The sequence below is a fragment of the Aotus nancymaae genome, unplaced genomic scaffold (genome assembly GCF_030222135.1).
Source record: "Aotus nancymaae isolate 86718 unplaced genomic scaffold, 86718_ANA_hifiasm-v0.15.2.pri h1tg000010l, whole genome shotgun sequence".
Taxonomy (NCBI): domain Eukaryota; kingdom Metazoa; phylum Chordata; class Mammalia; order Primates; family Aotidae; genus Aotus; species Aotus nancymaae.
The window spans coordinates 71773601-71788251 of NW_026988421.1; the positions used below are offsets into that span (position 1 = coordinate 71773601).

General features: G+C 52.0%; 1 protein-coding gene across 4 annotated transcripts in view; it reads left to right on the forward strand.

Annotated features, from left to right (window-relative positions):
- Positions 1 to 255: 255 nt before the first annotated feature.
- Positions 256 to 14651, forward strand: part of TSPAN14 (tetraspanin 14) — a 63623-nt gene continuing 49227 nt past the window's right edge. Inside the window, exon 1 of one of the 4 annotated variants that reach the window (XM_012440405.3) lies at positions 256 to 293. Coding sequence is in view for 1 of the 4 variants with exons in the window: in XM_012440404.2 (XP_012295827.1) it covers positions 2100 to 2115 (16 nt within the window). In the remaining 3 variants the exon portion in view is untranslated. Of the gene's footprint in view, positions 294 to 1208; positions 1240 to 2099; positions 2116 to 4627; positions 4646 to 14651 lie in introns of those variants that run through there. The other 3 variants (XM_012440406.2, XM_012440404.2, XM_021667033.2) reach the window with 3 other exon arrangements.

Sequence of the window (14651 nt, forward strand, 5' to 3'; positions counted from 1 at the left end):
CGGGAGGCGGGGTGTGGTGGGGGAGGGGCGAGCCGGCGGGGGAGGGGCAAGCCGGCGGGGGAGGGGCGGGGCCAGGGCGGGCCCAGGAGCGCGGGGCTGCACCGGGCGGTGCAGGGTAGCGGCGCCCCTTCCCTCGGCAGCCGGCAGGCGCCGCGCCCCCGGCCCCGCCCCTCCGCGCCCCGCCCCCGCCGCTCGGACGGCCCGAGTCGCGCCCTCCCGCCCCGCGCTGCCGAACTTGCTCTAACTTCCTCGGCCGAGCCGGGCTGCGCCGCCGCTGCAGCCGCCGCGCGCGGGTGAGTAGAGCGCGGAGACTGGGCTGGGGCGTCGGGCCCTGCCTCCTTCTTTGTCTGAGGCAGACTCCCCTGGGCGTCCTCCGGGGGCGAGGGCTGCTCCCCCAGGTCCCCGCTTGGTCCCTCAGCCTCCCTCCCTGCCTGCCCGGAGGCGGCCCCGCGGGTGGCGCTGGCTTTGTCTGCCAGGATCGCTCGCTAGAGGTTGGAGGCCTCGGCGGGGACCCAGCTGAGCCGAACTTCCGCGCCTGGCGGGCGAGAGCCGCGGCGGGCCCGGGGCTGACGCTCCGGGTTCGGTGTCCCTCGCCCCATCCGCGCGCTCCGGCGAGTGCGCGCCCGAGCCGGGCGGCATGGGAGCGCCGAGGATCCTGGACGGCCGCTGCCGCTCGGGGCTCTCCTGCTCCTCGTCCACAGCAGCAAGCTCGGGGATGGGCGCTCCTTTCGGCTCCGTCACCCACCCTCGGCCCCCCGGAGCTCGGGTTAGGGGTCGGGGTGGGCGTAGGCCAGGGCGGGCAGCCCCTTCCCCCTGCCCCGCCGTGGTTGTGCTCAGTCGCCCTCGCCGCGGTGGGTCCCACTCTTCCCGGCTTGGGTTTGGGGCGGCTGGAGTTTGAGTAGGCGGCGACCCAGCTTCTCCGTGTTAGTCGTGTGGGGTTGTGCCTGGGAGCAAAGCCTGACCCCTGACCTAGCCGGAGTTCTGGTAGAGTGGGGGTTTGTGGCTGCGGAGTGTGCTGGTCCCCGGCTGCTGCTGCTTCTCCTCCGCCCACAAGGGTGGGGTGCGGGTGGGTAGGAAGTGCCTGTGTGAGGGTGTGTGGAGGGACTTTGGCCCTGGGACGGCTGGAGCACTTGTCTTGGGGACTTAAAGCTGGTCTCCGGCGAGAAGCGGTCCGTGCCAGGGGGAGTTGGGGGAAGTCGTGGGCCTGGGTACTGGCCTGGCTCTGGGCTCGGAGCGGTGGTGAGTGCGGCGGTGTCACACACTTTTTGGCTGTCCCGGCGCTGCTAACAGGGCAGTCAGGCGGTCTTGGGCAGCAGTGCAGGGCACTGTATTGGAGCCTTTGCAGGTGTGCTCTCGGCACTGGTCTGCTCTCCAGGGGATCTTCCTCCCTTCCAAGAGGGCGTTGCTCTTGGGCTAGTGAGAGAGTGGGCTGCCAAATCCTCAAAAGTAGCCTTCCCCTCGCCCCTTGACCTTGAAGTCTGGAAGCAGTTAGTGCCTGCTGAGTGCTCCGGCCACCCTTAGCTACCTGTGTCATCAATAGCCTCAAATTGCTGGGCTCAAGTGATCCTCCAACCTCAGCCTCCCAAAGCAAAGGGATTACAGGTGTGAGCCACCATGTGCAGTCTGATCCCAGCCCGATCCTTAACGTTATAGTGACAGACCCTGGAAACCCAGGCCACCAGATGTATTTTCCCTTTCCTTCTCATTGTGTTGCACCCTAACTTCAGTTGGAGACTTTCTGGATATATCCATCCCCACATCTCTGAACTCCACTGCTTGGAGCACCTAATGTGATCCTCAATTTACTTAACAAAGCATGGTTGAGATTCTGTGGGATGCCAGGCATTGTTTGCAGGCATTGTTCCAAGTCTGGAAAGTCCCTCACCAGCTGTATATTCCATGTGGTCTTAGAACCCAGGCTGGACGTGGAGTAGGTGCTCAGTAGTGTTTATTGATCTGAGCTTGATCTCAGCATAGCAGGATCATTCAGGGAGACGGTGTGGGGGGGGGAGGGGCGGGGGGGGCTGAGCCCCTGGGTGCTTCTGTAGGTTTGTGGCTGTCCCAGGAAGAAAGGGTATGGAGGGGCTGTGGGCTGCAGAATGGTTGGCTGCCCAGGTAAGTGTCCCCCTTCACTAGCTGGGCTAGTCTCTGAGGACAGGTAAGGGTGGCTCCCTTCCCATGTGGGAAGTGGCAGGACGAAGTTAATGCTTTGTGTGTGGGAGGAGATGGCCCTGCCCTGAAGGTTGTGGTGTTAGTGAAGTTCCCATGGAGGCCAGGGAGCATGAAAGCCCTGGGTTCTGTAACTATTTCCTGAGGCCTCACTCTAGGTAACCATGTGCTCAGAGATTTGACCTGTTTAACTTCAACTGAGGTAGAATTCCTTTTGGCAGTGCCTACAAAGTGCCATTGTGCCAGGCCTGGGAAACCTTTGCTGGTTTAAAATCTTGTGAAGGACAAGATTATAGCAGTTGTGTGGAAGGTTTCATAGTGACAGTGAGTTTATTGAGACTTACACCCTAGAAGCTTGATTTATAATAACTCATTTAATCCTTGAAAACAACCGTGATGGCCAGGCGCCATGGCTTATGCCTGTAATACCAGCACTTTGGGAAGCTGAGGTGGATGGATTCCTGAGGTCAGGAGTCGGAGACCAGCCTGATCAACAGAGTGAAACCCTATTTCTACTGAAAATACAAAATTAGCTGGGCGTGATGGTGCGTGCCTGTAATCCCAGCTACTTGGGAGGCTGAGGCAAGAGAATCGCTTGAACCTGGAAGGCGGAGGGTGCCGTGAGCCTAGATTGTGCCATTGTACTCCAGCCTGGGCAACAAGAGCAAAACTCTGTCTCAAAAAAAAAAAAGAAAGAAAGAAAGAAAGAAAGAAAACCACTGTGATGTCTGTCAACAGCTCCATTTTACAGAGGAGGAAACTGTGGTCCCAAGAGGTCACAGACAGAGTAACTTGCTTGAGGTCTCAATATGAGCTGGGTTTTCTTATTTCTTTTATTTTTATTTTTATACTGATTCTTACTCTGTCACCCAGGCTGGAGTGCAGTGGCTCGATCTTGGCTCACTGCAACCTCCGCCTTCTAGGTTCAAGTGATTCTCCTGCCTCAGCCTCCCAGGTAGCTGGGACTACAGGCACATGCTACCATGCCTGGCTAATTTTTGTGTTTTTAGTAGAGACAGGGTTTCACCATGTTGGCCAGGCTGGTCTCGAGCTCCTGACCTCAAGTGATCCACCCGCCTCGGCCTCCTAAAGTGCTGGGGTTACAGGCATGAGCCACCGTGACTGGCCAGGTTTTCTCATTTCTAATTTAGACACCTCTTTCCTCTCAGAGGTGATTAAAATGGATTCTATATACCAAACAAGACTGGCTCACAGTGGAACTAATGAGTCTTTTCAGTGAAGGTGCCTTTGTATCCCTGCTTCTGAACACATCGCATCTGTCCAGCACAGCCTGGGCAGTTACTCCAGAACCCCTGCTGATTGACTGGTGATGTAGCTTCTGTCTCCCTAAGGCCAGGGAATGGGAAGACCAACACTGCTACATGGAGAAGACTGGGGAGTCACTGTCTGTGTCTGTCTGGATAGATCATGGTTTGCTGTGGTAATAGCAATCCTCAGGTCTGAGAGGCTTAAAGCAACAGAGATTTATATCTTGTTCATGCTGTATATCCATCACTTACTGCTTTATGCTGTCCGCACTGGGGGACCCATAGTGATTAGTGGGAACATCCCTGGTTGCTTGGACAGAAGGACAGAGCATGATGATCCCTGTTTCCTGCCACTGAGTCCTGGTGGCCTTTAAAATGCCTATGGGAAGGGGATTAGGCTCCTGCTGCCTGTCTCTGTCCTGCCTTGTCAGTCCTTGGACATCTTGCATGGTCCATCCCCTACCTGGATGTGGCCTGTAGGGACAACCACCATTCCTAGAAGCAAGAGCAGGTAGTGATACCCCTGGTAGGGGTGTGGAAAGGAGTGGTGGTGAGGTGACTCAAGGTAGACTCCCACTGGGGACGGGATTGACTGTGAGGCTAGATCCCTGGCTTGTAGAAGGGAGTAGGAACCCTCCGTGAGTTGCATTTTCCCCCTCAACCCACCTTAGCAGGATTTTAAAGAGCCAGCCACACTGTGGCTCTTGCTTTTGTGCCTGGTCACCTGCTTGGTCTCTGGTGACTTCCCTTGGGGCCAGCAGACACCGGTGGAGGTGATGAGGCCTCGGGTTCTTTCGTCTCATGGTTAACTTGCTCTCCTTAGACATATTTCCACCTTTTCCAGGTCCTCTTGTTTCTTTGCCAGTGGAGTGAGAGGTGGTGGTGGTCTCCAGCAGTGGTCCCACTCTTGGCAGGCCGTCAGAGTACCCAGGGAGCTACATAGAATGAAGTTTTGAGAGTCTTTGGTCTAGGTGAATGTGAGCGTTTCAGTTTGCTTATCTTCCATTGTAGCAATATCAGGGAGGTTATTCATAATATCTCCACATCCATTTTCTCCCTTAACTGCAGATGCTTTCAGTTTAGACAGAGCATGTGGCCATGTTGGTTGAGCACAGGCCCTGGCAGGGGGGCAGCATCCAGTGCCTCTGCCAATGAATTGCGAAGATGTGAAGATGAATAACACTGTCCAGCTTGCAGAGTGGACGCTGGTGAGGCAAGCTTTCAAGTTGCATCTACTTTCTAGTTGAATGACCTACACAAGTCTTTGATTTTTTTTTTCTCCTGCCAAAAAAAAAAGAGTTGTCTAATTTTCTCATCTGTAAAGTGAGAAGAGTCAAGTCTGCCTTTCCTGTCTCATGGGGTTGCAGTGAAGCATGAGTATACTGAGAAGCAGGATCCAAAGCCCCTGAGTTAGTCCTGACACTGGTGTGAGACAGCTGCCATCTCTGGCAGCTCTCAGCAAGTGCTCACCAGCAGCTGATTCTGGAAATCCCACTTCCTCCACTCTTGGGCTTGGTGGGGTTGGGTAGGGTTGGGTGGGGCTGTGGTTTTCTTTTAGGAGGCAGCAGGCCAGGCCTGGAGACCAGAGCTTAAGTGGGTCTGGGCAGGCTAGCGTTGACACTTTTCACCCCTTGAGGTCTGTTCTGCCTCCCTAGCTGAGAGGCCAGGGAGAAGGCCAAGAGCCTGTGCCTTTCAGCTAGATAGTTAAAGGGACTGGCTCCTCTCTCCTCAGGCTGTGCTGGCCTGAGCTAGGAGCCTGAGAGCCAGGGTAGTTGTCTCTAAAGAGACTTCTGGGATTCTAGTAAGAGATGAGCTCCTGGTGCTGCCTCAGAGTCTGTGTTCCCTGGCATTTGGGAGAGCTGAAGTTGGGCTGTCCTGCATGAGTAAAGCTTGGGGAAGGGCTGGGACAAGGGGTTAGTGAACCTTCTCTGAGTTTTTACTGTCCACACCGGCCACCTGTTGGGGCCTGTGTTCCTATACACCGCATGGCCTTGAGAGGAATTTGTAGCCCTAATATCCAGGAGAGGAGCCCTACAGTAGTGGAAGGAAATAGGTCTCTCCCAAATCTCTTTTGTCTGTACCTCAAGGTCTGAGTGGTGATCCTGGGGATGCGGTGGGACTCCCAGCAGTAGGAGTTTGCCTGTCCCCAATCTGGGTGCCCACCAGCTGTGCTGGGGTCCTCTCCTGTGTCCCCGACCAAGCCCCAGGCAGGTAGGGTCTGTTTCTGAGGCTTGGTCAGCAGGTCAGCCACAGCCCCAGACCAAGTAGTTTACACCCTCTTGAGTGAGGAGTGGAAGCAATGGGTCCAGGAAGACTTAGGGAGCTGGTTAAAGAAAAAATTATTCTGACACTTGTTCAACTGGTAAGGTAGATTGTATTCAGAACTGTTTCAATAAGTGTAGGTGTTATCGCAATGGGATTTTGCAGTAGGGGAGGGAGAGTGGGCCCAACTCCAAATATAACAAAGATAAGTGAGAACTTATAGCCAAGGAGCAGAGTGTGGGATAGCCAAGGAGCAGAGTGTGGGGGCTCCTGAAAATTCCTAAGAGGGTAGGGAAATTTTTACTAAACTTACCTACCTGAATTCTTGTTGAAGGCAGGCCAGGGTGATCAGATTTTACCTGGGGGAGAGTGGAGGATGAGAAGTATGATCAGATATCCAGGGTGATTAGAAGTTGAGGGTGGGGGATTTTGGTTTTTGCTAAAACTAGGCTCTGTGAGAATGGAGCTAGGCACTGTAGGTCAGGCCCAAGTGAGCAGAGGGCTCAGAGGAATAAAGTTTGGTGAGGGACAGGATCTTTGTCAGTATCCCATCACTGGCAGTGTCATGTCCATCCTTCTTGCGCTGGCCTGTCCCTCAGGAGACAGGTGTGAGTGGTCCTGAGCTTAGGGCAGTGCAAGATAAGGGACAGTTTTCTCTTTTTATAGGTGTCCCTTCTTGTGTCACTCTCTTTTTTTTCCAGAAACCTTGGTCCTTTTCAGCATCTGCTGGCCACTTGTCCCTTGGCTCCATTGCTCTTGGCCTGCTGGATTTCCCCTCTGCACCCAGGAAACTGCATGGACCTGGGTCCTCGTTTCCCTGCAGCCTGCCGATTTTGCTGCTTATGACAGCTGTCCCCTGCTAGCCTTCTGTTGCCAAATCTGCTGGCTGTCTGACCACAGCCATTTTACTCAGGACTACTCTTTTTTTTTGCCCCCGAAAACTGAGTTCCTCCTGCTACAATTTGTCTTGGGCAAACCAGTCTGACAACTTTGTGGTTCTCTATCCTGCTTCCCTCAGCCTGGGGACTGACTGTCTCATTTGTCTGAGCTGGGCAGAGGGAGGTGCTGTGGGGGATCTCTTCCTCTTGTCTGGACTGCACACTCCTGGGGCCCTCTAGCTGGAGCTCCTGGGCATTTTGCCCACGGGAGCTTCACCAGCTTCCTTCTTTCTGAGGCTTTAGGTCCCTGCATCCAGTCTACCATGTTTTCCTCCTTGTCCATGAGTGAGGCTCCTCCTTTTCTCTCTGCCTTTCCTCTCCACTTAATCAGACTCCGCCTCTCTTGAGGGCTGGCTCGACCCAGCCTCCCCTGCACAGGTGACCCTGTTCGGTCTGCCTCCTTTTCTTGAGGCTGATCTTGTCTCAGCAGCCAGCTTTTCAGGAACCAGGCCCTTGCTGTTGTAAGGAAAACCTATTAGCTGTGGATGGGGCTTTCCCTCGTTCCCAGCGGCTCAGTGTCCAGCTGCCACCCTTGCAGGGGAACAGTGATGGTGACAGAACCCTGCTCTCGGCAGCCATCCTGCTTGCCACAGTCGTTGTGTTTTGTTACTCTAGCAGCTTCTTGTGAAATACAAGTGATGGCATAAATGCAGATAGGTTTTTGAGGAGGGCATGCCAAAATTAGAGTTGGCGGTAGTGGTGGGGGATTCATTCCCAAGGGCTCTCGGATGCTGAGAAAAGTGTGTGAGCAAAGAGAAGCAAGTGGCGTGTGCCCAGGGATGGGATAGGGTGGGCAGGCTTAGTTGATGGTTTCTCTGTCATAGGGTAGCTCTGATACTCCTCTTCAGGGCATGACCGATGAGGTGGTAAAGGCAGGTGCCAGGATTTGGTGTGTTGAGGATCAGTGCCTACCTGGGGTAGGCTCTGCTCACTCCTGCAGAGAGACGATTGGAGAGGGGCTGGTCTTAGTTTCACAGAGGGTTGTGGGATTCCAGGCAAGACCTGCTGAGGGGCTTACACTGAGCCACGGAGAAGAGCAGAATGAGATATGAGGGCTTCAAGTGCCAGCGTGTTTCATTTGTGCCTTTTTATTTTTCTTGAGACAGGGTCTCACTCTGTTGCCCAGGCTGGAGTGCAGTGGTCCAATCACAGCTCACTGCAGCCTCCGCCTTCCGAGCTCAAGTGATGCTCGCCTCAGTCTTCTGAGTAGCAGGGACCACAGGCATGCATGCACCACCACACCCAGCTAATCTTTACAATTTTTCTGTAGAGATTGGATCTTGCTATGTTGCCTAGGCTGGTGTCAAACTCCTGGGCACTTCATTTGTGCTTCGTAATTCAGGGGCTACTTGTTGAACATATTTAACAGTCTTCAGAAAGCATCTTATTCTGTAAGGAGAACCAAACATACCCATTCTTCCTCTCTGACCTTCTTTTCCTGTGGTCTGGACATTCTTTGAGCTTGAGGTCATTAGGAGATGTTTATTTCTGTCTGCTCTGGTGGCCTAGGGGGTGGAATGGGGTGGGATGGTATTTGATGTGATGTAGTGGGGTGGGGTGGGGTGGGGCAGGGCAGGGGAGTTATTCTACATAGAGTTCTGTTTGTGAACCACTCCCTGCCATCCACAGCTCTCACTCATGGTCTGGCCAGTCCTGGTTCTAATGGCCATTGTGTCATTCCCCTCAGCAGCAGGAGAGGCTGGAATGGTTTTTGTATTGTTCCTTAGGGGGAAAATCACTTGGAGGAAGTATATCAGTGCTTCTGAGTGCAGAGTATTTATTGACACGTCAGTTAAAGGAAGCTTTTAAACAACATACAGGTATCCCTTTAGTGAGGAATAAATCTACAAATGCATCTCACGACTCCATTTTGCAGCTTCCATTTCCTGGAAGGTACATGGAGTTGAGTGGTTAGGGAATGGGGTTTTGAGCTGGGATTTTGGAGAAACTGTTTTTAGACTGTCTTTGGAATTGGGCCAGGCCTAGAAATCTGTTGAAACAGCTTTCTTTAGCTGCTGAAACTGGGATGTGTTCATAGCACGAGGACCTTGAGCTCCACTGATGACTGAGTGGGGAGGGCTCAGAGGAGGGTCCCTGTGGAGGCCTGAGATGCCTGGGCATCAACCCCCTCTCCTGCATTGCCAACATTGCCTGAACCTTGGAGTCTTACAGTTTTATCATGCTTCACGGCCTTGGCAGCAGATGGTCCTTGGAGTGGAATAACTTCAGCTTTCTTTTCTGCCTTTGTAAGAATCTGCTCTTGCACTTATTAGGAAAACTTCCTATTTTGGGACTTGGGGTGGAGTCGTAAGCAGGGAGCCCCGTGAGTTGGTGTGTCTTTATCCCTGAGGCTGCCACTGCCTGACCCCCTCCTCCTTGATTCCTTTCTCCTTCCCGTTACTCTGCCTCGTTCTAGCAAGACACCAGAAGCTGCCTGCAGAGAGCTACAGGTAAAATTGTGTGTCCAGCCACAAACTTTAGGTGTTTTAAATATTAATTTAGGTTTAACATTTTTATTTACAAAAATGTATATGTGATGAAAAACACATAACAAAGATACACAGTGAAAACTCGTTTCTGTCCCTGACCCCTTCAGTTCTGCTCCCCTGAGGCCCCTGTCACCAGATGTTCAGTGCCTAGTCAAGTGTGTCTGTATTCCTCTCTTGTTTATTACCCCAGTGGTATTCTAATTACGCTGCATTGCACTTCCTGATTTTTACTGTAAAAATGTATCCCAGGATTGTTTGATTTCAGCACACACAGTTTAGTCCATTCTTTTTAACAGCAGCGCATGATTCTGCTGTACAGTGAATGATGACTCACTTTACCAACCCCCTATTGATGGATTTTGAGGTTGCTTTCAGTATTTTGTTTCTGTAGGCTAAGCAGCAGGAGTGTCTTATGGTTGCTCTACGTCTGTAGTGGAAATGACTAGATGTGGAGTTACCGCGTTAGGTATGTAAAAGGAAAAGAAACATGCGGCTTTGATTCCAAAGCGGGGAATGAAAGTTTATGAGGTTTTCTTCTGGAGGGGTCTTGGCCTTCTACAGAGACAAAAGCTGGAGGGACTACTGGGAGAGCAAGAGGGGGTGCCAGCGTGTTGGTTCCCACCCAAGTCCGTCTTTGGTTCAGTTCAGGCCAGCCTGCCTCCATGAGCTCCATATTTACAGCCCTTGGCTGGCCCTGTGGGTCATGCAGCCTGTGCACCCAAAAGTGTGAGGAGTCAGCCAGAGCAAGCTGGGGTGTAGGGAGGGGGAGTAGGCTTCTCATAGTGGGTTCCAGCAGCCTAAGGACTTTGCAGGGCCTGTGTGGGGTGTGAAGGGGGAGCCTTGGTTACAACAAGCTTTTCGAGGAGCAGATTTTCCCACAGTGTCAGGGGTTGGTGTGAGGATTGTCCTCCTGTTCTGGCCTCCCTTGGCCTTTCGCTGCTTTGCAGACCTCCCTATTCAGGCCGCCTTGGGCCTGGCTGCCACCCTGTGATTGTAAAAGCCTCTGTAAAAGGCACCTGGTGAAAGTAATACATGGGTTTTGTGTTTTGAGCAGGTGCTTCCTTTCAGAACAGAAATGGGGTATGGTTCATCCTGGGATGGGTAGGGAAGAAGGGACGATTGTGAGGGCTTTTTGGAGGCACCCACTCCATGTTGGGAGTTCTCTGGTTATTTCTCTGTGTGGCTCTCACTGCCCCATGCCAGGGCAGGGTGGGATGCAGGGAGATTTTAGTGCTGGCTGGCAGATAGGCCTCCTAAATAGACCCTGACCCGGTGGGTTTAAGGCCTGCGTCCCCGCCATGGCTCTCCCACCCTTGTACTCAGAGAACTTCTTACCATTGCAGTAACCCGCAGTCCCCGTGAGAAGGCCAGAGCTTCCCATGTGCAGCTCATTGTCTGGGCCTGGGCCCTTGGTAGCACAGAGGTTTCCATTGTGGCCTGGTGGCAGTGAGGGCTGACCTGTGGGGCTGAGGAGGCGGGACCTGGGGCTTGACAGTGGAGCTATTCACAGGCTCTGCCCTGGTTTCCTGCTGCTTCCCATTGTAGATTTTTTTGGGAGACAGGAGACTAGGGAAGGAGGAGACGGGGGAGAGGGAGTGGCCAGTGCAGCTGTTGTTGCTGGTAGCAGGAGACCATTATGCTTAATGGAGGTCCATTTGCAGACCTCCTTGAGCCACTCCAAGGCCCATCATGTGTTCTCAGATTCTAGTTTTTGCCTTTTAGGTGTCTCTGTCAAGATCCCCCTTTGCCTCTCTCAAGTCCCTGTGCTTGCCTGGAACACCTACGGGTAAGAGTTCTGAGCAGCTGGGCAAGGAGCAGGAGTGGACAGCCGGTGCTGGGCTTGTCAGCCACCAGCCCACTGCTTTGGGGGGTGAGTTGTGCCGAGTCCTCCCGGCCCAGCTGTGCCCTTGGGTCGGGGCCAGGCACGTGCCTGGGTTGCTACTAGTCTCCCAAGCCCCCCACTTTCTTTGTGCCTCAGTGCTCAGCCCAGCGTCCCTTGTTCACGCAAGCACTCAGCTGCTGAAAAGCCTGTGTGCTGGCAGCCCAGCCTGCAGCCACCCCCGCTGCCGGAGCCACAGCCATTTTCCTTTGTTCTGCCATCTCTGGGCTCTTGAATCTCAGGCTGGCAGTGGGCAGCAGGCAGCCAGCACACAGTGCCAGCAGGGTGGAAGCCCTTGTGACGTGAATCTGCCCACCGAGCCAAAGGCATGGCGGACCCCTGGCTGCACCCCTAATTCCTCTGGCTGTACCCCCATCTCCCAGCCATGCTGAGAGAAGCACAGAGTCTCCCCTCTTACTGGATCAGAAAGATAGTGACTCCTACAGTGGGAACAGAGAGGTCTCACTTGTTTTGGGCCACCGAGGGTGCACACTAAAGGCAGAGAAAGTTAGCCTCTGGGTCTTTGGCAGAAAAAGCCATTCTTAGACACAAAGGATGCTCGCTCTTAATCTCCTGGTCCTTGTTGAAAACAGACAGGATTGGTTGAGAACATTCTTTATTTTGGTCTCTATGGTTGTGAGGACTTTTTTCTAACTGAGGGGAACTGTCCCCTGCTCCTTCACATGCGAATCTCTCCTCCACCACTTTTTGGTGGGCGAAATGAGCATTCTCTCTGGGGGTCCAATTTCAGCTATGTGTGGCATTGCAGGCGGGGGTGAAGGCCACTCTCACGCACTGTCTGACTTCTCTATCTGAGGTGTGCCCGCCCCAACCCATACTGTCTGCTTTCTAAACCACAGTCAGAATCTGTAAGGCACCTGCCTTTGAAATAGAGTTGTTTTGTATAGAACTCATAACTCCCACTAGTTTCACGTGTTTAGCATTTTATCTTACCATTTCAAAACCCATCCTGGCTGTCTTATTTGATTCTCTTATCAGCCAAGTCTTACAAATCAGGAAGCAAGCCTCAGCCCCAGATAAGGTTGCACCTTGGACTGTCCTCATTTTATTTTATTTTTTGAAATGGAATCTTGCTCTGTTGCCTGGGCTGGAGTGCAGTGGCATTAATATGGTTTATTGTAGCCCCCACCTCCCAGGCTCAAGTGATCTTCCTGCCTCAGCTTTCCCAGTAGCTGAGACCACAGACATGCACCACCATGTGACTAATTTTTAAAAATTTTTCATATAGATGAGGTCTTGCTATGTTGCCTTGGCTGGCCTCAAACTCATCTTCTGGGTTCGAGATGTCTGTCCGCCTCGGACTCCCAAAGTGCTAGGATTATAGGTGTGAGCCACAGCACCCAACACTCATTTTAGCCAATGTTGTAGCACCTACCAGACTCAGTAAAAAGAGCTGGTGTTCACTGTGAAAGGTGTTGAAATACAGATGCCACTTTTGGGGTATGTTAACCATGGTCTCTAAAATATTTTAAAGAGGTTTATTCTGAGCCCTTTGGAATAAACACTGAGTGTCTGTGGCCAGAGGAAGGCACAGTCTCAGGAGGCCCAGGGAAAGGGTGCCCGAGGCCGTTGGATTACAGTTTTGTTTTATACATTTTAAGGAGGCAAAAGTGGCAGGTAAAGGCATAAGTCAGTACATGGAAGATATGCATTGGTTAAGCCCAGAAAGGTAGGATATCATGAAATGGGCTTACAGGTCATAGGTGGGTTCAGAGATTCTTTAATTTATATTTGGTTAAAGGAGTAAAGTTTGTCCAAAAATTTAGAGTCAGCAGAAATGACTGGTAAGATAAGGAAGTCCGTTAACCAATACACTGGGTTAGAGTGAGCTGTGGGGTGAGTGACTTAACCCTTGTCTAGCATGGCCTTTGGTCCTGTTCATATTTTGGTATCTTATCATCACAAAGAGTCTTGTTTCTTAGACTTATGATCTATTTTAATATGAACAATGATCAGTTGTTGTGTCTAAGTCCCGAAAGGGAGGAGGTATGTAATGAGGCCTGTCCAACCTCCCTTCTCATTGTGGCCAAGAGCTCAGTTTTCAGATTTCTCTGGGGTCCTCTAGGCCAAGAAGGTCTGTTTAGTTAGTTGTGGGGCTTAGAATTTTATTTTTCGTTTACAGGTTGGTGGACCCAAACAAGACTGGGAGAGTCAGTCGAGGCAGCTTGGTATTCTGGGAAAAACACATGGGTGTAGAGGCAGGGGTTTGAATTCCGGCTGTGCTGCTGGCTTACTGGGTCACCTTGGCTGGTCACTTCCTGGGGTGTAGATTCTGACTGGAAAACGAAAGTGTTGCCTAGAGGAACTTTGGGAACATTTTAGCTGTAACCCTTGTAGTTCTATGAATCTAACTCCAAAATGGTTAGTCACTACCTGGAATCTCTCTTGCCAACTCAGAATCCTTTGGAAGAAAATGTCATCAGATGGAATTAACAAAGGGGCCCCTCTTTTCCTGGGCATTTCTTCCTCAGGTTCTTGAGGGGCGGTGATGATCGTGTCAAAAGATGCCTGTAGTTTTCAAATGGAAACCGACCCACCCTGAGCTCAGACACACACTCCCAGTTCTCTGGCGCTGAGTGTGGCCCCTGGAGCTCACTGAGGAGTAGTCTTGCCTTGGACCTCACCTTGGCTTTTCTTGGAAATGGCACATTACTTTTGTTTGTTAGTGTAGCCCCTCTCTTGTGAAGTTGAATCCAGGGAGAGGGAAGTAAAGCTTTTAATTTTACCTCTTGCCAAAGTGAGGCCAAGCTCTTAAAAGTAAAACAAAAACACTATCCCCATTCCTCTTCCTTGGGGATAGGGACTGGGTTTCAATTTTGCCCCTGTTTTGTTAACAGGTTCTAGAAGACAAAATGTTCTTTTCCTGGTGCCCTTTCAGGCTGGGTTTCTGGCCCTTTATCTGCCTTTCCTGGCCCAGCTTCCATCCCCTGGGCCCACCAGCCCTAACCAGCACTGCCTGCCAGGCCCCCCTGTGCCTGCTGCCTGTCTGACTTCCTCCCATTGTCTTTGAGGCCAGTCTGTGTCACTGCTCCAGGCTGTGTTTCTGCCGGGCACAACACAGGAGGCTGGTGGTCTTGGAAGAGGTATGCTTCTATCATTTGGTTAGAGTAGCTTTTACAGCTGAGAAATGGGAATAAAAATAACCTGTGAAGATCCAGTGAAATGCACCAAAATCCCAAACAAATCCCAAAATTAAAGCATTCCTCCGGGGAAGCTGATTGCATCCTTGTAAATCAAGCACAATAAAGATGGGTGGCTTTCTTCCTGTGACTCACTTTAATGGTTGTTTTCCCTCTGTGTGTCAGTGTTACTGACTGCTCTAAGTGCCGTCCACAGACCTGCTGATGGGCAGCATGGGCCTCACCTGGGAGCTTGCTCAAATGTAGATTCTTGGGGGCCTCCACCCAGATCAGCTGAATCAGAATTTGCATTGTTAACAAGGTAACCCAGGTGATTCGAATGCTTTTTTAAATTTTTTTGTGAGATAGGGTCTTACTCTGCACTTAGTGTTGCAACTAAGGCTCGCTACAGCCTTGATTTCCTGGGTTCAAATGATGCACCAAAGTGCTAGGCTGGGATTACAGGCCCGAGCCACCGCAGCTGGTCTGAATGCACTATCAAGTTT